This window comes from Opisthorchis viverrini (genome assembly GCF_000715545.1).
Source record: "Opisthorchis viverrini unplaced genomic scaffold opera_v5_70, whole genome shotgun sequence".
NCBI classification, from domain to species: Eukaryota; Metazoa; Platyhelminthes; class Trematoda; order Opisthorchiida; family Opisthorchiidae; genus Opisthorchis; species Opisthorchis viverrini.
The window spans coordinates 1,328,708-1,355,916 of NW_008751726.1; the positions used below are offsets into that span (position 1 = coordinate 1,328,708).

The window sequence follows — 27,209 nt, forward strand, 5'->3', positions numbered from 1 at the left end:
ATTCTGAAAATAATTAGTTCTTTCGCAAAGATAGTTCTCCAGATAGATCTATCGCTAAATCACATTTTTAGAATACAAACGCATGCTTGAATGGCGTCGTAAATGCTAAGCAGAAAGTTGGACTTTCCAAGCTTGTGATTCACAGCACATGGGAGGTCTCAGCTGGCATTGCTCGAGTGAACAGACGGCCAATCTCCGGAAAGACCGGATGTTTTCCTCCGTGATTGGTCATGCTTTAAACCAATAGGAAAGTTGTTTACACTATCTCTTGCAAAACATGCAGGTTTCTGTCCATTTTGTTAGCGAATCGCTTCAACTGCCGACAGTCCTCGGTTGTCCTGAAAAATACCCGTTATGGATCAGTAAGTACAACGTTCTTGCCGTTATTACATGACTAATCCAGGACATGTAAATAAATAAACGCACATCTATTTTGTCTGACCATTTACATATGATTAGGTTTGGTACAGTTGAATGTCCTCTGAGAAGCTAAGCCGTTCGAACATATTCGACCTGGAGGTCTACATCTTTCGTCAGTGTCTAAGTGGGTGACTAATATCAGACCAGAAGAAAATCAGAAAACCTTTCTGCGAACGTTGAAATACATGTTGACTACGCAAATCGTGGGATTTGCAACCTATGGATTTGGTTAAAACGCCAGAGTACTAAAAGAATCAAGCAAGATATAACGATATATTTATGGCTGTTTTGTAAGAAGACATTTCAATCTGGTCCGTTTTATTATGAGATAAAGCTAACACACAGTGAAGCAATGTCAAACCCGCAAGAAGTGAACACTTATACGTACTGCTCAACCCAATGATGACCTGATTGAGCTTCGCCGTCAATGAATGCACCTGCAGTTTACTGTCTTCACTGAATCGAATCAGTATTCGGTAGCACACGGTTACAAGCAACACCCGAGGAGTAGATTAGCAGCTTTCTTTTTTAAATGGTAGAGTGCTTGAGACACACCCACAATCCAGCCACACAAACTAAGTGAATCGCAGGAAAGGAAAGCAAAATCCTAGTTTGCCGGTCAGCATCACATATTTAGCCAATCAATACAACTATGTACCCACAGATGCCAAACAAATTTTTGGAGAGGTGTTCGAATTATAAAAGCGCATCAGTGATTTATGCTGAGAAGACTAAACTGAGGTAACGGTTTTTAGCACTTTGGGTTGCAGCTTTCATTCTGATTGTTGTTTACACTAAGGAGCATTAGTGAATGTGAAAAATTACAGTGCGTTACGTTACGACGCAGAAGCTGCTAGTCGCTGAAGGTACATGACCTCTGTAGTCGATAAAATTTCCGGTATACAGAACGAAATTCGCTCCGCATTTCTATTGAAGTCTTGATGTTTCTTGAATGTTTCTTATTGCACGGCATAGCGATGCACGCAAACAGACTCCCTGCCAAGTTCTTCATTGGCACTGATCCGCTTTTTGAGTGATTCCAAAACACTCTTAAAATGCGTGCGGTTCTTAGCTAGCACTTGTGGAGATGATATATATATTGGAAGAACATAACTAGGGGAGGTTTACGCAAAGTTTAACAGCGGTTTTTTGGTGTCTCCTTGGAAACTCATGATTCTGGCATTGAGAACATTTTTTCTGCAGCGATAACAATAATTCTCCACGGAAAACGTTACTTGACGTATTCTTGTGAATAATTTTGGCGACATGAGCTGCATAAATCTGTATAGTTGAGTAGGTTGCGCTAAATGCCAGACGGGTAACTTAAGAGAATTGCGTCTAGTCGAGATATAGGGGCTGAAAACTCTAAAATATACAACCAGGCGACTATATTCCTCAGTATGGCACTAAAATTAAGTTGCATTGGTGACCAATTTTATGCTGCTGTCAGCGTGGTGATGCGACAAGTAGTTTTCCGTATCTTTTGATTCAGAGGCGTTTGTGAGTGGAGCTCTTGTTGTCTCGTCGCGACAGCCTATCTATTCTTGTTATCCAAAATGTTGACAGTATAGACGGAACTGTCATAATTCACGTTGAAACTCCATTTTTAGTATCACCCTTATTGACTGAAGACAGTTGGATACGTGTATACACGCGACAGAATAACGAATGAGGGAAGGGTTGATCAAAATAGGGGCAGTTGTTCGTGTACTAAACAAGAGATTTATTACAAACTACTTGCTCAGTATTTTAACTTTATCCATGTGCCTGTAGCTACAACTTGTCTCGGACAGTGTTCGACTAGATCATTCTGCTGCACAACTGCACGAGGTTTGGGGTATACGCATATGGTACGCTAACGTCTTCTTCAGATTGCGACAAATCGATCGCCGAATCGAACTTTTATTGGATTGTTTGGTACACTTAACTTTTTTATCCGTTAGCTGAGAGTCAATACGATGCCTGATGATACCATCAATAAGGGTTCTCACCATTCTAGCTGAATCGAAGTTTATGTGCTGATTCTTGCTGCCTCTCGAATTTTCTAAATTACATGATGACACGCTGTGGACATTTTCACCAGATCGATCAGCCTTGGTACTGATAGATTCTCTAAACGCACCGAGGGGGGAATATCTCAACCCCGTAGAAATCTTTACCACTCATGGTGAATTCGAGGAAGCGGACATTTGTAGTAAGATAACACAAGGTTAAGTATTCATATTGTTACATTTGATCGCATATTCAGTAACCCCATGCCGATCGTGTCTCAGTTTTACATTTGTGTCTTAACTCAACTCAGCTCAAGTGGAAGAAAGCTGGAATTAAAAAACAACTAAAAGGTGACAAACGAGAGTTGAGAGAGTCAAGAAAAAGAAATGAGGCCGTAATTTTCTTGACAATCTCCATCCACTGCCCAATATAATGAAAAAAGATTAGTGGTAGTTGCTAGGATTTATTTTCCCGTGTGATGATTTGTTTCCACTCTTGGCTTTGGTAATCCACTGTCTTTTTTAAAAAGGTACCACCACCATCACCAACATGACATGGCAAGACAAATATCCAAGTTTTTAAGACGCACAATGACTGATCCATACAGATAGAATCACGAAGACATCCATCGATAAGACAAGCGCTTGATGTTTTTCCAAGAATTATCTTGTGAACCCTACCTAGTAGTTTTGTGCTATGTTGACTTGTTGTTGTAGGGAGATTCAAGAACATTAAACCCTAGGCAACTACGTCTCCAGCAATAAAGTAAACCACTGCATTTCAACACATCTTTGTTTAGCAGCCAGCTGAATCCAATTTGAAATGTGCGCATTAGAAATAAGCATAGTAGGTCTTGGCTTCATTTTGTCCGACTAATTTCCAATATTAACCTGTATAATTACGCAAATTTTTATTACATATCGTCTCAATTCGGCTGAGCGAATCGACATTTAGTAGCGCAGATGGGATCAATATCTGCGTCTCTGGATGCAGTTTTCATTTTCGGAAGATTTGGATTAGATGGCTTCTTGTCTGTCGCGTGCTATATTTAATCATGTTTCCCATCGGCATAATCCACCTATAATAAAAATAGAGTAAATTTAGTCTGAAAAAGCTCTACTTGTGAATTAGTAGAAAAGAATTTTCATAAAAGAACAGCAGAAGACGGTCAAATTATTGGATCGATCAAAAGCTTTTTATTTCAAATCGCTGTGTTTAAGATCCTACCGGGGTGACTAAAAATGTGTTGTGTTCATTTTGAGCGCTATTATACGCCAGTTTATGATTCATATCCCAGTGTTCGCTAGTATTTTAGCTAATTTTAAAACAAGTCAGCAAGTTATTCTACAGTCTACCACCTTCATGTCTCTTTTGGATTAACCAGTGGGTTTGATGCCAAATTTACACCCAAGCCTCTATTTGTCTCTGTCTGATGAATGTGACCTTTAGAATCGGTTAACGCGGGCGCTATAAGCTGAAACTTAGCGGTATGAACATCGCTTGTGATTTCAAGAGGGGTTAGACAGCCATATGCTTTTCTTTTGGCTTTCCAGTTTAGACTGACTGCACTTGAAAGTTTCATTGAAATGTCAAATACTCTCACACAATCAAAAAACGGAAAAAGATGACAGTTGGAGATGATTTAACCTTCATAGCACGTGACAACATCCCCGGCTTGAATTTTACACCTAAAAGTACGTAACAGTCTCTACAGTTGGAATCAGTTTTGTATTCCTTGATTACATGATCTGATACGTAGGTTAATCCTGACAGCTCAGCTCTATATAATCCTGCAAGACTCAGGGGTCAGGTGATGGGAGTTTTATTGACAGTTCAAATGGTTGTGGTTTTAGAATACGACTTTATAATTAGTTTGTAATGTCCTGATGGCTGTTAAGCTCGCGGAAAGTCTTAATCGGTTTTATTAGGTTAAAGATTTGTTGTGGGATGAAGATAAGCAAATCACTTCTGATAGATGTGGAATCTTCCAGGCAAAAGACTGGCCTCCCAATTCCTTTTGGATACTATAATATACACTTAACAAAAAATGAACGTTCACATAATGCAAATCACTTCTGATAGATGTGGAATCTTTCAGGCAAAAGACTGGCCTCCCAATTCCATTTGGATACTATAATATACACTTAACACAAAATGAACATTCACATAACGTCTTTAGACAAGGTTTCTGGCTCTTGCAACAGGGTTTGTATTCAGATTGCAGGGGTTTCAGCACCTACCAATTTGACATCATCAAAGCAGCGTCAAGTGAGTAAATTCCTCTTCTACCTGTGCTTCTGTAGTTTCTAAATGGTATCTGAGGTCTCTAAAGTGATTGGTTGACTGCGAGGTGTCTTTCACGCGACTTGATTTCACGCGTGGAATGTGGGCTTCGTTGTTTTCCCAGTTCACCGTATCCAGCTTATTTCATTTCAGTTGCTTCGTTGTAGCTGGTCCGTTTCTTTCTTCTTTGTGTTCTGATTTTATTCCAATCGATTGGTTGACTTGCTAACATTCTGTATTCAGTAGTCTTCTTTCTTTGGTCCAGCACGTTTGTCCGTGCTGATATTTGACTTCCTCCGTGGATCGGGGTCCCGCTCGTTCTGTCATCGTGTTAGCAAGTTCTTACCGGTGACCTTAGCTGAGGTCTTTGTGCAATGGTGCAAGCGACTTCTGGTCATATATCCTACTGGCAAGTTTTTTTCGTTTCCCTGTTTGTGTAAAGATTTCTTCTTATTGATTCAGAAACTATAAATGTGCTCGATACATTAGGTCTGTCACATAACGATCGTTTTCCGTTTCGAAGATGGTTTTCTCAAAATATTTTCAGGGACCCTGTGGCCAATTGATTTAGATAGGAAGGTAGCTTCGCGGTGACCTACTGTCTCACTTACAGCCACCCTGTAACTTATTATTAGCGAATTACTGTAAACTCCATGAGAACACTCAGTCAGAACCAGCCTCTTGGTTGGCAAGTAGACAGAGGTCGCTTTAAAGGAACCGAACACTTCGACTCCCAAATTTACTGAGACATCAGCCAATCATAATATTGGTCAGCCAGGTTAACAGTAAGAATGCCCACTGCAACCACAAGGGATTCACCGAAATCTACTGCACATTCGCCCATGCATGCAGTTTTTGTCACAAAGCGTTGACATCTACGACTCGAATGGTGGTAAAAACTATGCAAGCAAATTTTTCAATTCACTGAACAAGTCAACAACCTTCATTATATGCCAAGCCGTAAAAAATTCCCTCAGTTAAGAACAGTACAGTTGCAACAGTACACCACTGCAGCATACTACAAATGTGGAACCGGCACAAAGGTTAGGATTACTTCGAAAGCCTCTTCATATGTCACAGAATACCACGATCAACGTAACATTCCGGACAGCTGGTTGGTTTAGCATAGATTGGTAGATACTGTGCTGCTCAGGTGACATAATCGCACAACACGGCATATCACACCCAATAATGTAAATGGGTAGTGCATGGTGACGAGGGAAAACTAATTTGGAAAATTGTTCTAGAAAGATTCCTGTTCAGAGGAATGACAGAGTGTGATCCTCCTGAAAATCCAATTAGGAGATTGGTCTTCGCCCTCTCATGCTATCCTTGAATCACGCATTGAGTTATAGAAGTACCAGTTAGTGATAGACCCGATCACCATCATCGGACTGGGGGATCATTTCTCCAGGTAAATCTTGGTCGAACTGCAGCTGAAAGTATGATGGCCAGAACATAAGTTTGACTTTCACACTGTGTCGAGCTGGAATTTGCGACAGTATTCTTTCTTATATAATCGGGCTTCCATACAACTCTGGATAAATCTAGACATGTTGCCGGTCCAAAAGGACATTCTGGCTTTTGAAAAACGTTTTTTATCCACCTGTTTGGTGTCGTAAAGTTGGCGAAAAAACTCTGTAATATTGACTCACTTCTTAGCATTTTTGCCACATCTGTCGCGTAGCAAAGAAACATTAATCTTGCTAAATGCATTTTGACATCAACGGTAAAATTCTCTTCCATAGTATCAGTCAGTTGATTGAAATGTGTTTGAATTTTGGTTGCGGTATGCAAAAGACTGATTCCTTGACAATTTTGCACTGTCTTTCAAGATCCATTACCTCAAAACAGCGGTGTGACCGTGGTATCTTTAACTTCTTGAGAATTTTATTGCATACTGAAATTCCCAGATTAAATAAACTAGTTGAAATCCTTCACATTTAGTCGTGAATACAACCAGTTTGGATGCTTGGTGAGTTACCTTTGTACTCGCACAGCATTTCTTTATTGTGGATTAATAACCGACCCCGAAGTTTCGACTTGTTAGGTAGACTGAATGGGTCCGCCTTTGAAGGGCAATGATATTACTGAAAAATCTTACCCATATATTTGTTGGGTGATTTGCCAAGTTAAGTTGGGGACTATGCTTCTAAATAATCGGTACACGTCCACTATATTAGGCTAGTGGCCACATCGAATTTACTGTATCATTAAGATACGATATATTCTGTCAGTGCTTCAACAAACACCTCGTGGCATCTACAGTATCTTTAGAGTGGGATCCCCTTACCACTTTAACCCGCTATTTGTTATCCACTTTGCGTATTTGGCTGAAACGTCAAATCACTTCATAACAAAGCTTTTCACGAACAAATGCATTCCAGCAACGCTGGGTTGGCATGCTCATTGCTGCTTCCTTTGAGTGAACAAAAGGGTCATTTTTTGATGCATTATTGTTTGCAATCTAATGTATCCTGCTTTCAATGTTTACGATAACGTTGCACTGGATTACATATTCCCTAGCCACTGTCAAAAGCTTTTCAGATACCACCAATGTACTATCCGTCTGAGGAGGAATTTTCTCGAGATCCCTTCGAAACACAGTAATATTATGTTCAGTTATTGGGCGTATTCTAATCATACTGAAGCTCTCATTATTAGTAATGAGCCCTGGACTCATCAGAACTCAGTCATTATTTTTGACTACAGTTGTTTTGGTTGACACAAATGTCCTGTATATTTCAGCCTATCGCGACCCATATGAGTGTGTGTCCGGCAACTGTATGGATGGTGACCTTCTTTAGTAAAATCCTATCTGCTCATCTTTTGTTTTATTTATCATAGGTAGAGACATAGGGATAAAACTGAGAAACGTTTTCCCTTTCTCTCAGCATCGAATGTCGTCTCTTTTGTATTGGCGCGTTAGACCCACCCATTCACATACTGGGAACTGCAAAACTTATCTAAAGTAACCATTAATCGTCTTTTGGAATATTGAACAAGGGGCGTTTTTCAGGCTTCCTATTGGTTTCTCTTCTTGAAAAGGCCAACTCCTCTGATGGTAGCTGGTCAGTACTGGATTTTTCCAGTGCGATAGTAACAAAGAGTTTGTGTCCCCTGGGTCCGCATCTTCTCACGTTTCTACTAAATACATGAGTATATATGCGTATATAATGCATAGTTATGGCAAAGTCCAGTCTGTCCCCTGGGTCCGCATCTTCTCACGTTTCCACTAAATACATGAGTATATATACGTATATAATGCATAGTTATGGCAACGTCCAGTCTCCTGATTTGCGTCAAGATGTCATCCATCGCGGGAAACCGTTCGTGCCAAGGTGTCCATTGAGCACAAGAACACGGTAGCGCGGAGCACGTTATCCGTTTTCATAATACAGAGGTCCCGCCTCAATGAACTGGAGTAATCTGAGATTCGACTTTAAGGGCTCGTTTACTGTTGGCAGAATGTCAGATAAAAAGCGTGTTACGTAATATTTACGCTAAGATAGTGAACTGTGATCTGTACTAGGCTATTTTCTAATAGTTGCCACGAGAATGGGATAAAAAGGAGGTCAGAGCAATCACTAAAATCTATAGAAAAATGTCGATTTATTGTTAGATTTTTGCCCGGCGCTTTCGTCTCAATTACTTTTAGTCGATATTCTGCGCCAAGAAATGGTCCCTTCTGCGTGTTCAAAGTTACGTCTCAAGCTAGGTCATGTCACTTGCACTTCTACTGTCATGTTTTCCGTTTGGGAAGTTTGAGATAAAAGTAATCCATGTGTCGAAAAACCGTCCTAACTATTTAGTGTTTTCTTTTCAATCAGTGATAAAGAAGCCACCATGAAATGGACACACGGGTTGGTGGAAGTGTAAGGACACCGATGTGTAAGCTTCTGTTGTCTATTTTGATTGTGAAGATGACAGTGTACTGATTTTAATCTACAGGTGTTTGAAGTCAACAAGCCTGGCCCTTTTGAGTTCAAGGTCGGCTTTAAGTTGCACGGATATTGGTATGCATCAAAATATGATATATGCGATCCAGGCAATAGGTTATCATCCGTATGTTTATGAATCCCTGGTAGTTGCCGGAAGGTCCGGTGAATTTGGGGAGGCATTTTGAATGATTGAGGCAATGGTACCTGTAGTGGGCGCTTGTTTTCTGGCTATGCACGGGTCTTTGCTTGGCAGCCTTCTGAAGTGAATATACATGTATATATGTACATATGTATGCATATATATGTATATATATGAACATATATATGTAAAGTTTTATGAATTATCCCCTATTTCCAAAGATTCCGAGTGAAGTGGCGACTGTACACTGTAAAAATCTCTACTCAGCCCTTTGAATCAGCGCACTGTGCGTTTCCTTACCATCTGTTTGCCCCCAGTTCTCTTCCACAATAAATCATCCATGAGCCATTTAGGGTAACAGCGTTGCCGCGAATATTTCGAGTGTGCAACCTTGAACCGACTGAAGTATTCCGACCCTATTTTCAAGTAAATTTCCATGTGTGTTTAAGTGGTAACTAATCTAGAGATAACTCGCCCGTATCAACATTGAGTCTCGTTGTACTTAAACCGCGGACAAGACGTCTGTTTCTTGTCACGGTGCTAATTCTTGTCCGCCTCTGGTCTTCGGACGAGAACAGATCAGAGGAATCTTGGATCCATTTTGGACGTGTGGGATAGTAGTAGGAATACAATTGAAATGTATTCAGAATGTTTCCTCCAGTATTAAAAATACCGGGAAGCAGGCTGAATGTTTCCTCCAGTATTAAAAATACCGGAAAACCGGCCCCCCAAGCTTCTTACCTTCCAATATACAACAAATTATGATACCCATAAAAGCAGTAGCTCAGTAAGCTGACAAAAGCTCATCCATCAAAAGAGTAGGAAACTACGAATGCAACGTTTTTAGGTCGAATTGGGTTGTTCGTGGCACACGGAGACCGTAGTTTCCATGGGTCAGGTTGAGTTGCGGGATGAGGGTGTACTTAACATGCACTTGTTCAAATGAAAGAATTGATACCACACAACTAAATTGTTTGCAGTTACTGTGCGGTCAGTTTTTGTAGACTCGGTTGCCTCTATCTTCGTACAGCCCCAGAAGTTTAAAGCAGGGAAAGGCTCAAAGAGTACCTCTTCAAACTAACATGTAAACAGAAAAACTGATCGCTGCTTTTAGTTGTGTAAAACTGCTCATTTCATTGAGGTCAATTGTGTGAAATAGCACTTTGGATTAAAGCCCATATGGATTTGTTACATGATGCCCGCAGCTGCCAGAAAAATGCTGCCCTCCATCACATTTAGGACATCATAAGACAGGATCTAATTCTTGGGTTTGGAGTTAATCAGTACAGGTAGGAATGCACACACAAGTGAGGGCAGAGTCATAACTTTGATAAACAGGTTTAAGCAGGTCAACTGACGCGTAACCGAATTTAATAGGGAAAAGTACACTGAAGTAGAAATTCAGGAACACAAGAATATTTCTTCCCGAGAAGTAGGTCGAACGGAGGAGCTAACGTTGATATAAATCCTGTGTTGCTGCTGCAGTTGCTGCACTGATTCCCAACTTGGATTTCTGAATTAATGACAAGAAGTAGTAAAGCGCAGTAACAAATGTCAGACTTCATAATGTTCAGGTCGGCGCTCCATGGATGGTTTTCATTGCAAGAGTCAGGACATTTTTTGCAAGAATGGGTCCTGGGTAAAACGACTAGATCAATCAAAATAGAAGTATATTCTTTTTCCAAAAAGTATGGTGACAATCGGTAGATTTATTGCATGGCAATGTTTTGCTTTCTGACACAAAAGCTTCGTCAGGCCAAGTGACTGTTAGTTGTCGATCAGGTGGGTGTTGAGACATCACCCAGCTGCATGTTGGTGATGTCTCCTCGTATGGTGACGAAACGTTTGCAAGCCAATTGTCAAGCTCGGCGAACAGATTAACAGCCACCTGATCAACAACCAATAAACTCACCCGAGTTACAAATATTTCAACACATCACCAAGTATGTTCTGTGGATATACACGAATTTTACACAACCTGCGGCGTTATACTACTTACTTATATTCTCTTCTTATTTACGTGCACGCAAAACAGCTTTAGCTTGTCAGATTTGTGTATATCAACCCACGGTGATCACAGAAAAGGTTTTTAGGCTATTCAAGTCTTACAAGCTTGACACGCCAAGTTTAACCTGAAAACCAAACCATATCTGTCCGCTTATAAATGAACGAATCGCGGCCATCACCACCTTTACTCCTTGCTGTTTGTCAGGTTATCGCGAAATTAGGAAATTAGGAACCACTGTCAAAGTTGTACCCTTCTTTAAGGAAATGTGGTATTATGAAGGGTATGATGTGCGTAATCACAGAAGCACGACTCACCCGTACGATTAGCATTTCATGATAGAATCTGGGAGGAATCCGGGAAACATGCGGAAGACTTTTTACAATAGATGCCGGCATGATAAGCTATTGGATAGACTGGTAGTTGTTGGACATTTTTCCTTGAATGTTCTGACTATGTTTGGAACCATTCCGCACAAGAGTTGGCAGTTGCATAGTCAGATCAGTCATTATATTCCCTGAACCGTACGCATTGATTTGATCTTCCAAGAAAAGTTTGTATATTCTGAAAATCCGAAGCGCAATACATAACTGACTCGTTCTTATTAGAAATCGCAAATGGCACCCTCCTCACGAATATCTAGTACGATTTTCGGACCTAGTTCCGTTTAGCGAAGTTTATTGTAGTTTTTTGAGAAGAGTTCGTTTTTTTACCCCTTAGTCAATTAGGAGATGCTACTAAAAAGACAGACAGCAATTCTCCCACTGTAGTTCCCCGTCTTCGTATTGTTTCTACACGTATTATGTACTCCCTATTAATTTTCACCTTATTCCTAGACACACCAAAGAATACGACATCTGAAGCAGACTTGTTAATATCTAGTTGTTCATTAGTAGGTCACAAAGCACTTAGCACGACGAAATGAGGTAAACGGGCATTCGATGTCCTGCAAAGGTGTTTGCCTGCAAAAAATAATGAGGTAAACCTTGGACAATTAAGGAGAGCTGATAATCAAAAGGACAATATGCGAAGCTGCAAAATGTTACTCTGGTCAACTAGAGCAATCGCATCATAAAACCAATATCGGGTGGATAAACCTGGTGCATTTATTTTGGTTGACTTACATGAGAGAGCAGAAGCAGTTGACTTGTGTTGCTCTCTCACTGGGGCTCATCATTACTGCACATTACTGACGGCGCTGGAATTTGAACCCCCGACATAAGACACGAGGGATGAGCAAGCTAGAACTATTCCATCAATGCGCGCTTAACGCAAATGAACTATCACATTTGAGCAGAATACATTGTTCAGGATTCACGGATATGATTAATATTCCCATTGCGTGTTCTTTAATTCCCGCATCAACCAAAATTAAGCAAAATTTGTCCAGCATTATCCAAGCGTCCGTGAGGTTCTTTGGCCGAAAAATCCTGACAGGTCGGTAACTCGGTCGACATTTGGAAAACTCTTTATTGGCGTCTGTTCGGGAGCATCGATTGTACGCTGAAGGTCACCCTGCAGGTTTTGTTTGAGGTTCAAGCCCAAAGTGGTCAAGAATATGTATTGATGCCAGTCAGAGCACAAAGCGAGCCCAATTATTCCGATTTTTAATATCCGAAAATTAAAATTAGCTTCAAAATAAATGTGTTATGACACATTTTCTACAAACCCCGTTTACACCTAAAACTTACTGAGCAAATCTTCTTTCTATTGAAGTCACTTTGTCGGATATTCTACGTGATCAAGATCGTTCAATCCTTCTGCGTACTCACCTGACTCAACAGTTGAATGAGGAGCAACAGGAGCGGAGTTAGGGACATATAACATGATCTAAAAACGAACTGCATAACAGCTTCAAATTTTCCTTCTAAAACGATCTTGTCCCGGATTTCCTAAACTCCTCAGTCGAAGTATCAGTATGTTCACTGGATTTTACGTTTTACTGCCTTGGCTACGAAAGGCTTACAATTGATCTGTCTTGCATCTCGGTCAGCCCAGCCTCAATTCTTGTCATAACTGCATTGCAACAGTCAGTGACATAAATACACATAGGTTGTTTGCGTGTAAATTGTTTGATGTGAAATTTGCATGCGTCGCTTTGTCATCTCAGGTGCCTATCCATAAAAAGTAACAGGCATTTTGTCATCTTCGGGATAGACTTAGCTCTTTATTAGGTTACTCACTGTAGACTTGCGACAGAAATAAACGCTGTTGGAGAACAGTTGAAGGATGAAATTATGCATACCGGCAAAATGTTGGTTTCAGCTTTAAACCACGAATAAATTATTTATAAACTCACACTTGCTAGCGGTTTTCCTCGAAATGGATGCGCTTTCAGTGGTCGTATGATGCCTCAAAACTGCGGCCAAAGATAGGTGTATCCTGTCTTTCTAGCTTGGTTTTTGTTGTTCACATACAAAAGCTTGAAGTATCACGGTCAAAAAATTATCCTAATAATTCCACCGATAAAGACTTCATAACATCTGACAAAGAGGAAGCGTGAACTACGATGCCCAAGAAAGTCACTTATCTAGATCTTCAATACACCAGTGATCATGACCTTAGCCAATTCAAACAAACTTTAAATGTGACCCTGCGTCTAGGATATGCTGCAGCAGACGAGGAGAATGAGAATGTAGCCAACCGAAATGGCACTGTTATCCATACCGGCAAAATGTTGGTTTCAACCTTAAACCACGAATAAATTATTTATAAACTTACACTTGATAGCGGTTTTCCCCGAAATGGATGCGCTTTCAGTGGTCGTATGATGCCTCAAAACTGCGGCCAAAGATAGGTGTATCCTGTCTTTCTAGCTTGGTTTTTGTTGTTCACATACAAAAGCTTGAAGTATCACGGTCAAAAAATTATCCTAATAATTCCACCGATAAAGACTTCATAACATCTGACAAAGAGGAAGCGTGAACTACGATGCCCAAGAAAGTCACTTATCTAGATCTTCAATACACCAGTGATCATGACCTTAGCCAATTCAAACAAACTTTAAATGTGACCCTGCGTCTAGGATATGCTGCAGCAGACGAGGAGAATGCGAATGTAGCCAACCGAAATGGCACTGTTGGTCTCGTCAATGACCCACTCTGTTAATCATACTACCCGCAGTTATGTTGATACATACATTAGTAGAATTGATAGAGACCTCGAAATGCAAGCAAAGAAACACTTAACAAACCACACGGTGCATTACTGCTTCATCGTTAGCGATCTATATGACAAATTATCAACCGTCGAGCATTTGCTATTCATCCAAGGTCAAAGCATAAAACAGTCGACCTCACAGACCGAAATTCCTTCAGGCTGCCTTAGCATTTTAGTTTATCTCTTAGCCAAAAGACGCCACTGGCCTCACAGTTTATCTTTGGAATGTATAGCAGTGATAATACTGGAGTAAACTTTCTTTAGTATACCTTAGCTTGTTTCTCCACTATACGAACAAAATCCTTTACGCTCGAACCAGCCGTTCGCAAAGCACAAATGCAGGTCTGCTATTGCATGTTTGCTCCAGCTATCCGTGAGCAAGCGCATTCAGATACTTTGAGTGTTGTTCAGACATTCCGTCCAAAGTCAGGGTAATTAGATTAGAATGGTGAACCTGTAATAAACAAATGATATCCATATAACTTGTTCCTTCTCCAGGAACATCATAATGCACGAAGTATAAACTGGCATATTTGATGGAGTGAACCAACATGAGAACTATGGACAACTATCAGTTCATCTATAGATGGACTGGTTTCTTCTTAGTTCACTTTTGCGGATTCACCCACTTCACCCATTTGGACAAATGGACCAATAGTTATAACCTGATAAACAATTCCTCCTAAAATATAAGAACATGCTTTGGCTTCCGGAGTGCCATAGTTTACGCGATAGCTGTAAGCCAGAGATGAGCACCTTCAGAAATTACTAGAACACCGTTTTATGGAGACCTTTGTGTTCTCAGCGGCGCACATAACCCCAGATATTCTGTCTACCAATGATAGTTACATATAGTTTTCCAGTTCAGAATGAAGAACTGGGACAGAACATATTGACACCCATGTTGACAGTTAGTTGCTTTGGTATTTACAGCGGATGCGTAAACGACTAACGTCTTGCTCTCGGTCGTATCTGATGCGCACCTTATCAGAAAATGTGCTATTGGATCGCACGATCAGGAGTAGCATTGTAGTCTGGATTTGTACAGTGGACAGGTTTTGCTGCGTTCAAGGGCCGTTATACAAAACTCTACGCTAGTTGGAATCATGAGTTCCCAAATCCTATCCGGTGAATCGGACAACTGATCGGGTACAGATGCAATCGCACAGGTTTTGCTGCGTTCAAGGGCCGTTATTCAAAACTCTACGCTAGTTGGTATCATGAGTTCCCAAATCCTATCCGGCGAATCGGACAGCTGATCGGATACAGATGCATTCGTTCGTGGAAACGTGAATAACAATAGAGAATGCCCTTTGTGCATGTTTTGGCAAAAACGGTAGGTTAGCTTGTTCAATCACCGTGGTCATTTAACTGAGCAGTAGAAAAAAATCGAAAATTGCGAACAACATAGCTTGAGTTCACATGCCATTGGCTGTTAAGAATTAGAAGACTAGTATAGGAACCATTCCTTTGAACTGATGAATGAATAGACCAGTCATGTTCGAGGTGGCAAGGGAAGTGGTTAAGTGCGTGATCAAATCGAAAGTGAAATCACTGTGGATTGTCTGGTACTCAGGTATTAGCAACATAATATCATGGGAAAAGAACTGCATGACTGTACAAGATTACTTTGTAAACACCAACTAAATTCATTTATTCATCTGTGAGTAAATGGCAGCTTGGTCAACATCCTATCGCAAATCTCAAGGGCATGAAGCACCCTAGATATTTGTGACATATGCATGGCCGATTATCAACGACAAGGGAATAACCGCGAAATTTTCGTCCAGTTAACTGTATGGGCTAATTCGTTAACAGGTTAACCTAATGAGTTGGATTGCATTGCAGTGTTTGTTATGACAGTCCTAGAATAAAACAGTATATTGTGGTGTGGAAAGCTACGCGACTATGATCACAGGGCATGCCTTCTATTGAAGACAATATACGGTGAGTTACTAGTTGTTTTCAAACAAAACTTACGGTGTCCATCACAGTATTTGCCATTTGCCTGCGCTCAACTTGTCTGAACTCTAATCTTCCCTCTCTTAATGTAGCCATATTGCACATCGGTGCTCGCAGGGTTTTCGCCACCCACTGTCCGTATTACAGCTGATTGCTATTGACAACGGTTAGGTGTGAACTGACGGTCGCTAACTAATTTCAGAACATTCAAGGTACTACGTCCGGTTTTTTAAGCATTGCCTGTGATGAGTAGAGATTTAGTTAGCTAATCGCATCATACTTGCGAGGTAATACTCCCCATTGCGAAACAAATTTACTTGGTGCCACATCTTTGGTCATTTTTGCATGTTTCGTTGTTGGCACAGAATAGGTACTATTTTAGCGGTTGCTTCATTAAAATTGAAGACATTAAAAAGCCCATGGTTTTAAAATAATCGGGTTTTACTTGAAGTTACAGTCAAAAATCAAATGGAGCAGAGGTGTCAGCACCTCCAATCAACACATACATTTTCGCGCATGCTTCCATCAATATTTTTTCGTCAATTGTAACAATTTTTAACTTAAATGGCCTCGTGTTCATCAGATTTGCCTATCCGTTGATGGTTTTTCTCTACCAAAGTACCCCAGATACCAGCCAGTTTGGACGACCAAGCAATTCTCGGGTTGATAGATATTGATTTTGCTTTCATTTTACTCGGTTATAACATTAGTTTAATCACACAAATAAATTCAGTTTATTTTGTAAAAAATATATTATCTTTCAATCTTTATCTAGGAAGACCAGTACATCAAACACGTGGAGTCGCCACAAATCACGCAAGATACTTGGGGTTGGTGACCGTGGTGATTCTAGAACAGGTTCAAAAGTAAGTTGCAACTATCCGCTGACACCACAAAATCATACAAGTATTCCGTTTGATGCGCGTTATTGATTGTTTTAATTTAAAGAAGCCAACATATGACACAGAAATTCTAATAGGGTTTAGAATAAATGATTATACAACATCGTTGATGGTGCGAAAAATTCACGCATAACTGTACGGCACATCAGTGCTGCCATGCAGTGGCGAGACTTCTGCACACTTAAATGCATCAAAACATATTTGGTAGTTTGAGAGGTTTCTTACATCTCTTATTTGCATTATATTTGGCGCATAGGGTTGCCTTCCTGGGATACATTAAATCAAACTCGCTCCATTCTCCAAGTGGTCTAAGCCGCCGCACTACTCTGACTCCAATTCAACAAAAATGCAGAAAGTAACGCGAACCATTTGTTGCTAGGAACAATTAACTATTTTGACCAAGAAGAACAGTCTTTTGGAAAAATTAAACATCCCGCCTATTCTTTCCGTAAGGGTAGATTATTCAACTGTAATAGATCTGTGACTCTTGTGATTGAAATTGGTACATATTGGTGACAGTCTATAAAAGAATACTTGATAAAGCCGCTCTTATTTGAAAGCCGTTTTATAAAAGGATATCAAACCCTTTTATCCGTCCATATCATCAAAAATACAATCCCCTACTCTAGAGTGCAGAGAAACGTGACCGCAGATAACATCTTTTACAGTAACGGCATATCTACTATGTGATGAAACAGGTAGGTAGCAGATCAGTCAGACGGAATAAAGAATGGTGTTTAGGTGCCTGAGTAAGAAAAAAGTGGTTCCATAAATGGACAAAACTGAGCAAACGAAAGACTTCACGAAAAGGAGGAAGACCGCTGCAGACAGCGCCCATCGGACAAAAGTGTTCCAAAATTCAAGAAGTGCTGCGCCCATATTTGGTTTTGAGAATCCCTCGGATGGTACACTACCACCAAGTTTCGGGAATATCAATGAAGTAGCTATCCTGACTATAGCCGAGGACACAACATTTTTAGATGGATGAAATAACACAGTCACAGGGTGTCCTAATTGGGAGAAAGGTAGGTTCAACAATAACGATACACGCTTGTCGGTCGAAACCCATAGTGCTTGAGTTCAATAATTAGAGACTGTCCGCAGTTGAGTATGTGGCCGTAAGGAATCATAGACGAGCGACAATGGACTAAACAACTGTTTCCAGACATGGCCGGACGTTTAAAAGAGGTTATAAAAATTTAGATTATTCCTCAAAACTGTGTGCGATGCCCCGGAGCATTCAAGTCATAGTTTCTCTGACAGTCTAGAAATCAACCTATTGAGTCTGAAGTGGCGCAGTGTAAAGGCCTTAAGGTCGAATATTTGATCAAGAATTCATCACCATGGCTAGACAGCCTGGGTTTGAGCAGCCTTATCAAAGATTCTGTTGACAACTCCCGGGTCTAGCTCACTGTTAAATAAATTCTATCGCAAAGACGAAGCTATAAAATATAGCAGCCATAACACTTTATGACGTTTATTTGAAGCTAACCCCGAGAGACGTCTGATAAAATTTGCCTACAATAATAAATTATTCAGAATCAAGTTTGTGACCATGAGTCAAAACACCCAAGAGTGCGAAACTTAATATTGTGCATGGCGCGAGAGTCATCCCAACACACTTCTTTTGTGGGCTGGGCGGTTAATTAACCGCACAGGGATTAACTTTTATGTGTTTTTATGAATGATACCGATATAAGAGTGAGTATATCATGAAAGTATGTTGGCCGGCCATCGGCCACCAGGTGCATTCACGCTCAAGGGTGGCGTATTTGATTAAACTGTGCAAACAGAAGACAATGCTGTTTGTTTTGAATCTACAGTTAGCAGAGTTGTTTAGTGGCCGTTTTTGTATAACCAACTCATTGGCTACGATTTTCGTCCATTCGTTGGTTTATTGGACCAAGATATTTGGCCCTAAATGAATGGAATTGAGTGAACTTTGTACACTATATGATTTTGAAAAGGAATTAAACCATAACTCACAAGAGTACTATTTTGGTCACATGTTGTAGGTCTTTTTGTCGAAAAATGTGCGAGATGAAGTTATAAGACCATTCTTAGGTGCTATCTTGCTAAGCAAGATATGGGTACTTACTGCTGGCTGTAGGACAATGGAAGCCATACATATAAAATTTAATGACAGTTTCAGAGCAGCCACAAATTCTGTTTTGAAGCTATAGATTTATACTGGATATTCCAATGCACTGAGCCGCGTCAGAATCAGACGGTGATTAGGATAGCAAGTTACTCAGTCGGGAAACCTCCATAATCAAAATAGAATTCAGTCGTCGCCGGAGTAATGGGCGAGAAACTAAACTGCCCTCTAATTATCTAATCACGGAAGTAAATGGCAGGGTTAATTATTCCAGTTTGGATGTGAACGCCAACCATAGTAGCCATCCACTTACAATTACTTGTTCATTTGCCAATCCGAAAGGATTCATCAATTCCAAAATTTCTAAATAAAAATTGATTTGTTTAGGTAGATTTTGTGTCTGTAACCTTTTCATGCTTCTAAATTATGGTAAAGAAGTTGATGTGGAGCAGCAATGCACATCGCAGAGTCAGAGAGTTCAGGAAATTCACTGAACGAATGCATGATCTACTCCATAATTGTATGTGTAGCTTTGGAAACATTAGGTAGTGTGCTAGACATTAACATTTGATGCAAAGGCGTTGGTAGCTTGGTAGATAAAAAAATTGACATTATAGAAAGAAAAATACTACCCGGATTATGGCAGTTAATTATCGGATTGAGAGTTATTATCACTCTCTGTTGTTTCAAGGGATTGCAGCATTTGAACATGTCACAGTGATGGCCCACACAACCCACATTCTTGAGGATTTGCATTTTATAAAATTTTGTGAGAATGCAGCGTAGCTTTTCATTTCCACCTGAGTGGGACCGTGCGGAGTACGTCAGCACATTGTTTGCACTGAGAGTGAAGCCTCTGTGACACCGAAACGATATTGGTGATTGCCTCAGAATAAGAACGGAGAGGAAACCGTAAAAATTAAATTAATATATCTATGAGACGAAGCAAATAATTTATTCTTCAATGCTACGAAATGACTGAAAACAATCATGCTTCGAATCTTTGCAATCGGGGGTTTGCGATATCACACAAACTCTTTACTTCCTATGGGGCATCAAAGAGCGACGGTGGATTTTAATGTCCTATTTCCATTGTCACGGACAAACAAACTTCTACCATTCTATCTTCTGAAACTGAACAGTCCCAGGATTCTTTGCGATCAAACCTGATCATCCTTGAGCATAGATGTTATTCTAAAATCCGAAGACACCTACCAAGACCCAAACAAAAGAAGAAATTATCGATAAGCTCTTGTTTCAGCTGCTGATAATCCAAGTCAACCTGCTTACTCACTAAGAAAAATATCTTAATCCTTCCCAAAAATGTCCTGTACCTGTCTTAAATAGTGCGCAATCTATGAATCCCGTAATATTTTGATTGAACCCAGCCGTGTTGCATTTAGGGTTGGCAATAACTGATTAGGTAAACAAAGTACAACAGTCAAAATCGAGCGCATATTTCGTCGGAATTCCACAGACAAGAGGAGTTTTATAAAGGAAACACAAGGTTGCACAAGGTTGCTAAAAGCTCTCCAACAGCCCACTACCGGTTTCGTCCTTCTTTGGGCTTATCAGGTAGGTGCAGTCTCTAAGTTTCCGTCAACCCTATGTTCTACTTCAACCCAAGTTGCACTGTTTTCGAGAAATACACTCATTTGCAAATCAATTTGGTTCTCACGAGAGACTCAACTAAATCTCTCGTTTATGATATTCTACAACTGAATGTGCTGCACACAGGCCGCCTCAGGATTCAGTTGGCATGATATTCGAGATATCGCAGTATATTTTCGCCAAAAATGAAGAAAATCTAGGGCTGGATTACTTTATCCGTTCTTGAAATGATAGTTCTAAGAGAACCACATAATGTATTTAGATGAGTGGCTCTGCAACTACATAAAAGGGCAGTGAATTTGTTCATTCACTATGCGCTCAGCTGAAATGTTTCATACATCCCATTTTAGTGGTTCATTGGATTTTATCTCCATGGTTATGGCGGTGTAGTTTAGTACCCGAAAATACGGCGTGTTACTTATAGAACGACGGGACTGCCTTCCTGATAACAGGTTTGATATCGGCCACCTGCTGCAGTGATTCTAACGGAGGTGATAAATCAAGCACATAATAGATACTATATTAATAACACACCACTTGCTTCGTTTAATTATCTTTACTAATGGTCGTCGTCTTCATCGTAAATGAAGAAATTGCGGGTCTGAAAACCAAGTTAATAATATGACGTAGCAATCAATTTTAACCTGGTTCTGATTTCACCAATGCGTGGTCCTTTGACTTGGTTTCCATAATTAGGATACATCCCCGTGCGATAGTTCTTATGAATACAAAGCGAATTTCAACCAATTTTCTGATATTTATTTCGTCAGAAGTTACATTATCAGACTTTTGCAGGCTTCAGGAAGTCAAGTCTATATTTTCTATATCTCAAACTTGGGATCACAATAGTTCCGGGTTCGTCTTCTCCCTCAGTTTTATATCTGAGTGAATAACTTGTTTTATGGAAAAGTCGATCCCACAAATTTTCAGGCACAGAAGCAGCGCCTGACTTTCCTCTCGACGACTTGATAAGAAACATGTTTATTGGTGATTTGCAATCATACTTGCTGTCCTGTGATCTGGGGAGTGATTGCCCGAGACTGTTGGTTAAAACGTTTTATGGTCAGCTCCAATGTCTACCAGATAAGCCCAAATTTGATGAAAGGCCCTGCATCGCAAAGCTATTTGAAGTACGTTTATACCTTATTTAGAAAAAAAACTTTTACATATGTTCAACGACTAGCGGACAATGTGTGCTATGGAATCCTCTTTTTATTTCATTCTCCTTATTGCACTGTACTCTTCTGCGCTGATGATCTATTTTAATAATATATATATGTTCGTACCATCTATTCTTAACAGATACTGCTTCGATGGCAATAATTTGCAGTTTCCCTAACAAGGATTCATCAGTGTGCTCAGTTAAATTTTCCTTTTTCCAGCGCAATATTTTTAGAACCTTACTTTAAAGTTACTGCGTGACCTAAAATAAAAGTTATGCAGATTGCATGAGATTTTCCAAAGGTTCCAGAATTTCAATCCAACACAAGAAGTTCTGAGTACTTTCGTTCAGTTGGCAACGTAGACGAACAGAGTTTGGTGCACAGGAAGAATTTTTACAGGTGCCTGTTGAAAGTTACACGAATGTACAAGAAACAACGCTTAGCGCTGCATAACATAGTTACCCAGATTACACAACAGTCATTCTCGTTGTCATGCAACGGAAACTCGACGGCACTAAGAAGCCAAGATATCAAAAGAAAATAAGGTAAATGTTGAATGTTTGTGAAATTTTTACGTGCTTCTTTTTGAAAGATTTTGTGAGCAAATATCCGGAGAAAACACAAGTGTCATGCACAGTAAAATATAGTCACTAGGTTACCTGGCGGAAAAAAACTTGGTCAGTCCAAGCAAGTTCCAGAATGACGGCAACCCACGCTTCTGCGACTTTTGGAAATTACGCTAAATTGATGTTTCGTTCTACGCAAGCGTGACAAAACATGGCGCCATTACCTTCTTGCAATAGAGGTCAGAAGGTGATGATAGATGGTAACCGAACACTAAATTAGCAGCGTCAGAAATCGTCAAGTATTTAAATCTTTGCAAATTTCCTGTTTTACTTTCAATCAGCACCTGTGCCGACAAAAAGTATGTTACCCATGGCTCCCATGTTCCACCAGACTCGAAGAAAATTCCCTTTATCTATCCGGGGATGAAGGTCATTGAAATACTGGAGACAGATACCGAGACGTAGATAACGGCATTTTAGATCAAACGGCAGAGTGGCCTCTCGACTTTTGTTGGAGTGATAATTCCAAGCTGTTGTTCCTGAGCAGCAAGGGAGTATCATAAACGGAGCCACTACAAAATAACTGTCTAAAGTAACGGCCACATTAATGGGATGAAACGAACTGTGACAAATGCGTGAATTCATACGATGAAAATGCATTGCTCATATAAGGCATCAATCAGACAGTGATGGAAAGCTATGATAACCAACAGTAATCGGCATATCACAATTAACCAAAATAAAACCAACCCAACTTAAACAGTAAAAACAGTTCATATGACTGCGCATTCATTGTATATGATAGTTACTCACAGGTATTGCTTTGGCGAAACATGTCAACAAAAGAATACTTGGTACAAAAAGAATGCCCTATACTATTAGACGAACAAATTGACTGGATTACTGAACTACAAGAAGCAGAGTGTGGCGTCAGCTGTGCAGAAAAATAGGAGAAAACCAGAGTACAGATCACTGAATACCAAATCCGTGTAGAAATTTACCCCAGAATATTGATCATGTCCCAACGTCCAAGAAAAACCGTTACATTTCTCATACTGGGAGAAAGTCACAAGTTGCCGCGTATTCAGGCCAAATTATTTCACCTAAACGTGGCACGATGTGCAGGCTTTGCTGTGTGAAAGACCTGGCAAGGCCTAACCTGTTGAACCCATAGTCCACAGAACCAAACTGATCGGTAGAAAGAAAACAACAGATAAATTTACCTCAGCAAAACCGACATGCAAATTTGAGCTGAAAAATCACAATAACCCATAAAATATTGACGGTTCAAGTGTTGACACTGATGGGCGTGTGTTCCATCATGAGTGTAATCTAAATTAGCTCGTTTCTGCTGAAATTTGTCCAAGTTTGAGCAACAAAAAAATTTAACAGTGTATGAGGGAGCACTGACTGGCATTTGTTTCGGGAATGACCTTTATTAGCATTCTTTCATTGAAACCAACCCAAAATCGCTGATGTTGCACCTAACCGAATTTCGATAGTCACTTGCCTAACTCATAAATGACCTATATGAAAGACTTAATGGACAGCACCAATAACGCATTATTTGTCTCCTATAGGCAATGCGTGCTTCCTTACCGTTGAATACTTGCACAGCTAGTTAGGCCTGTATACTAGTGATGGCAGTTTCAATTAGACTTTTTTGGATAGTTCAGCATTGCAGTACATAGTTACGCATCAATAAAATTGGTGCACTGAAAATCGCAAGTTACTATTTTCAACACCGAGAAACTTATTCTATTCGGATGGAAACCCGAACACAATCTGCAAATACGTAAATATCAGTCAATGCGCCTGAATGACTGGAGTTCCAGATTATCGTGGCCATTGTGAGAAACGTAACTTAACGAAACGGAAAGTTTAGTTCACAGCTCGTAGATCGTCAAGTGAGTCGTGTTCAAATAGCAAAGCATGTTTAGTAAGTCTTGATGGCAGGCGACTTGTCCACAAGAACCGTCGGATGATCCATTGATCAAATGAAAAACTCTACTTCTTGTAATTATTGTTGTTGCTTCGAATACTCCCTTACACAACTCATATTACTTGCGGTTCGACTGACAGCATCTGATTACGTGATTTGCAAATCAGCTGAGTTTTGAAGTAGCAGTTTTACTTAACTGGAGTGGTTGTTTGAAGATGGGCGGTTGCCTACTTTCAAAGGTCAACTCTGTCCCGTTCACATCATGCACACTGGTGTAGCTCTTAAAAGACCGGAAACATTTACAGCGGTGTTCGCACGCTTAACAAACTGTGGATACCCTCACATGTTACAATCTGCCTGCCTTTGATTCCTCAACCAACCGACGATCGGCACCAAGTTTTTAAAATCTGAGGTCAAGAAATATCCCAAACCGATGCTTTGTGAGAAATATTGCAAATGACAACTTCCACTGTTATCCTTCGTACCCTGTTTGACACTGTATCCATCTTATCCTGTCCGTGTTGAGAACCAGTTGCAAACACTTAGAAAATTTGGAAAGGGACCGTTAAACATTACTGGGCGACGTTTCATTTTTTACACACAAGTTTCATCAAGTCAAGTGACTAGTCCACGAGGCTGGTTTAGTCTTGGGTTAGAGAGAGCAGTCTTCCAAAACTCTTTTTATCCGATCAGTACTAAGTCATACCCAGCTGACTCTATAAAATCACGTAGATAGCTGTGGTTAAAACTCTTGAGAAATCTTATCATTACATGCCTGAATTCTATATTCTCTCCCCATATGGATGTATGTCCTACAAAACTTCAGGTTTCATGCATTGTTCTGCAAAATGCTTTGGAACATACTTTGAATGCTCTGGTAACAAAACCGTGCGAGTATCTTCAAGGCAATTTGCGTAAGTACCTACTCAACATCCATCTGTTCGAAACTGAATTGTTCCGCATCTGCCAATGAAACGAACCACCAACACGCCTAAGTACAGTTAGGGAGTCCTATTTTCTGTCGCTTATTTTTCAATCAAGAAAATTTAATGATTTTTCAGACCTTTGAAATTCGTGTTTTATCAAAGCATCTACTTTAGCTGGTTTGATTAAAACAGGCGTGGCTTCATTTTCAAAAGCCAGACTGGCAAAGACATCCGTGAGAAAAAAATTAATCCAGCAATCACTCCTCCCGAATTCAGATAGTCCCTTGGTATGATATTTAAGACATTGCAGTATACTTCTACAAAGGAAACTACTCGGAAGGATGCTGAAACACTTGAGAGCACACAGTAGGTTTCGGCCTTTGAGCAACACATTCACTTGGAGAATATCATAAACGAGAGATTTACCCGAGTCTTCCGTGAGGACCACATTGATATGCGGTTGGGAGTATTTACCGAAATACTGCAGTTCTCATCTGGTTCCCCATTTCAAAGTTGTTAGACCCCGCGACTAAACACAAAGGGGACATTTTTGTATGATGAGGGAAATGTATTATTTGCGGGATGATTATATCAACCTTGTTTTTGACAAAAGCGTGACAAGCGTATAGCTCATGAGGCTCTGTTTGAAATAAAGTTGAGTAGAATGGAGTTTACATGATGTATAGGATATCACGTGATCAAGATAACGGCAAAGAAAGAGTAATACCAAAGCATTTGTGCGCACACCTCTGGTGGATTGAATTTCACGATCAGCGTTTCTGTAATAGACGGGACTAATAAATTATGGTGATTGAGGGGCATTCCAGGCAACTTGTTGATTAGATTTCATCAGGCTGCTATACATAGCTCAGCTTTGGGTTCCACATCATAACTGGTACGGTGCTATGTCAAGTAAATATACTTGGATTATTGCAGCGACTGAAACATGAGGCGGTGTTTGTGCAGCATATTTGTCTGACTTATGTCGTGATTAAGACATATTCGACTGAGTTCGCCATCGTACCCCTTCATTCCGTTTTCCACAGTTCTATGAAAGAAGGCTTTAATTGCATTTCGGTTTTGCCAGTTTTCACAGTAACCATATTTCCTCAGATTTCTGTGCTTCCTTCTTTTGTTTTTTCCTGCAAAACCAGGTTCCAAAAATGCGAGTTTTATTACATCAGTTTGAAAGCAAAAACCGCAGATTTTATGCACTCAATGGAAGAGATTGAAAAGCTGCTCATTACGGGATATTTGGTCTGTTCTCCGGGTATGTATCGTGGCCATCAGAGGCGATACCATCCAAGTGTGTACATAAATTATGATTAAAAATCTAGAATAACCTAAACTGAGGAGCGTACACATTTTAGACCCAAAATGTGCAAACACATAAGCACTGAAAGAAGCCGGAGTTAGTCCCATGATAAAATTAGATGCTCGATCTGAAAAGAGCTCGGATCTTTTAGACAAGGGACTCGTGTCACTAAAGGGACACTGATGTAGGTCTGGTAGCCAAAAAATTGCTTATGTAGTCATAAGCTGTACAACTTTTAGGTCACGTGCTTCACAAGGATAATGTCTAATATTTTTCCTCATTATTATGATGAACCGTCCGATGCGACGGAATTTGATTGGAAGGATTAAGTTGTTTTTAAAAATTATACTGAAATGGTAACAGACTACTCACCCCTAAAGAACAGTCATTATGTTTTCCTTCATTTGTGGATTAGACTACATAAGAAGAATTTAGTCACTGATTGATGACCGGCGGTCTCCGTACAGTGCCGCCGTCCATAGGTCAACTTAAATACGGTGGAAATGAAAAAAACTGATTTGCCATGTCAAAACCAAGCGAAAATCACGATAGATCTAGGTCTTCGTTGAACGTGTATTCATGGCAAAGCAAAGAAAAACAATGGAAGAACAAGATGACCAGCCAAATGACGGTTAAAATCTTGGCATAAATGGGCTCTCCAAAACAGAAAAATACGCAAACCGATAGAAGTTGGAATAGAAAGTGTAGTCCAATATCGAAACAAAAAAGTTTTCGAACACCATATTTGTCTAGATTTGTTTCAAAACTAACATGAACTCGCACGG

At 40.1% G+C, this 27,209-nt stretch overlaps 1 protein-coding gene across 1 annotated transcript in view; it reads left to right on the top strand.

Moving 5' to 3' along the window:
- Positions 1–319: 319 nt before the first annotated feature.
- The window catches only part of T265_04338 (hypothetical protein), a gene marked incomplete at both ends in the record, with an annotated part of 38,649 nt that continues 11,759 nt past the window's right edge, over positions 320–27,209 (top strand). Inside the window, 2 exons of the mRNA XM_009169047.1 lie at positions 320–362; positions 16,677–16,767. Coding sequence (XP_009167311.1) covers positions 355–362; positions 16,677–16,767 — 99 coding nt within the window. The remainder of the gene's footprint in view (positions 363–16,676; positions 16,768–27,209) is intronic.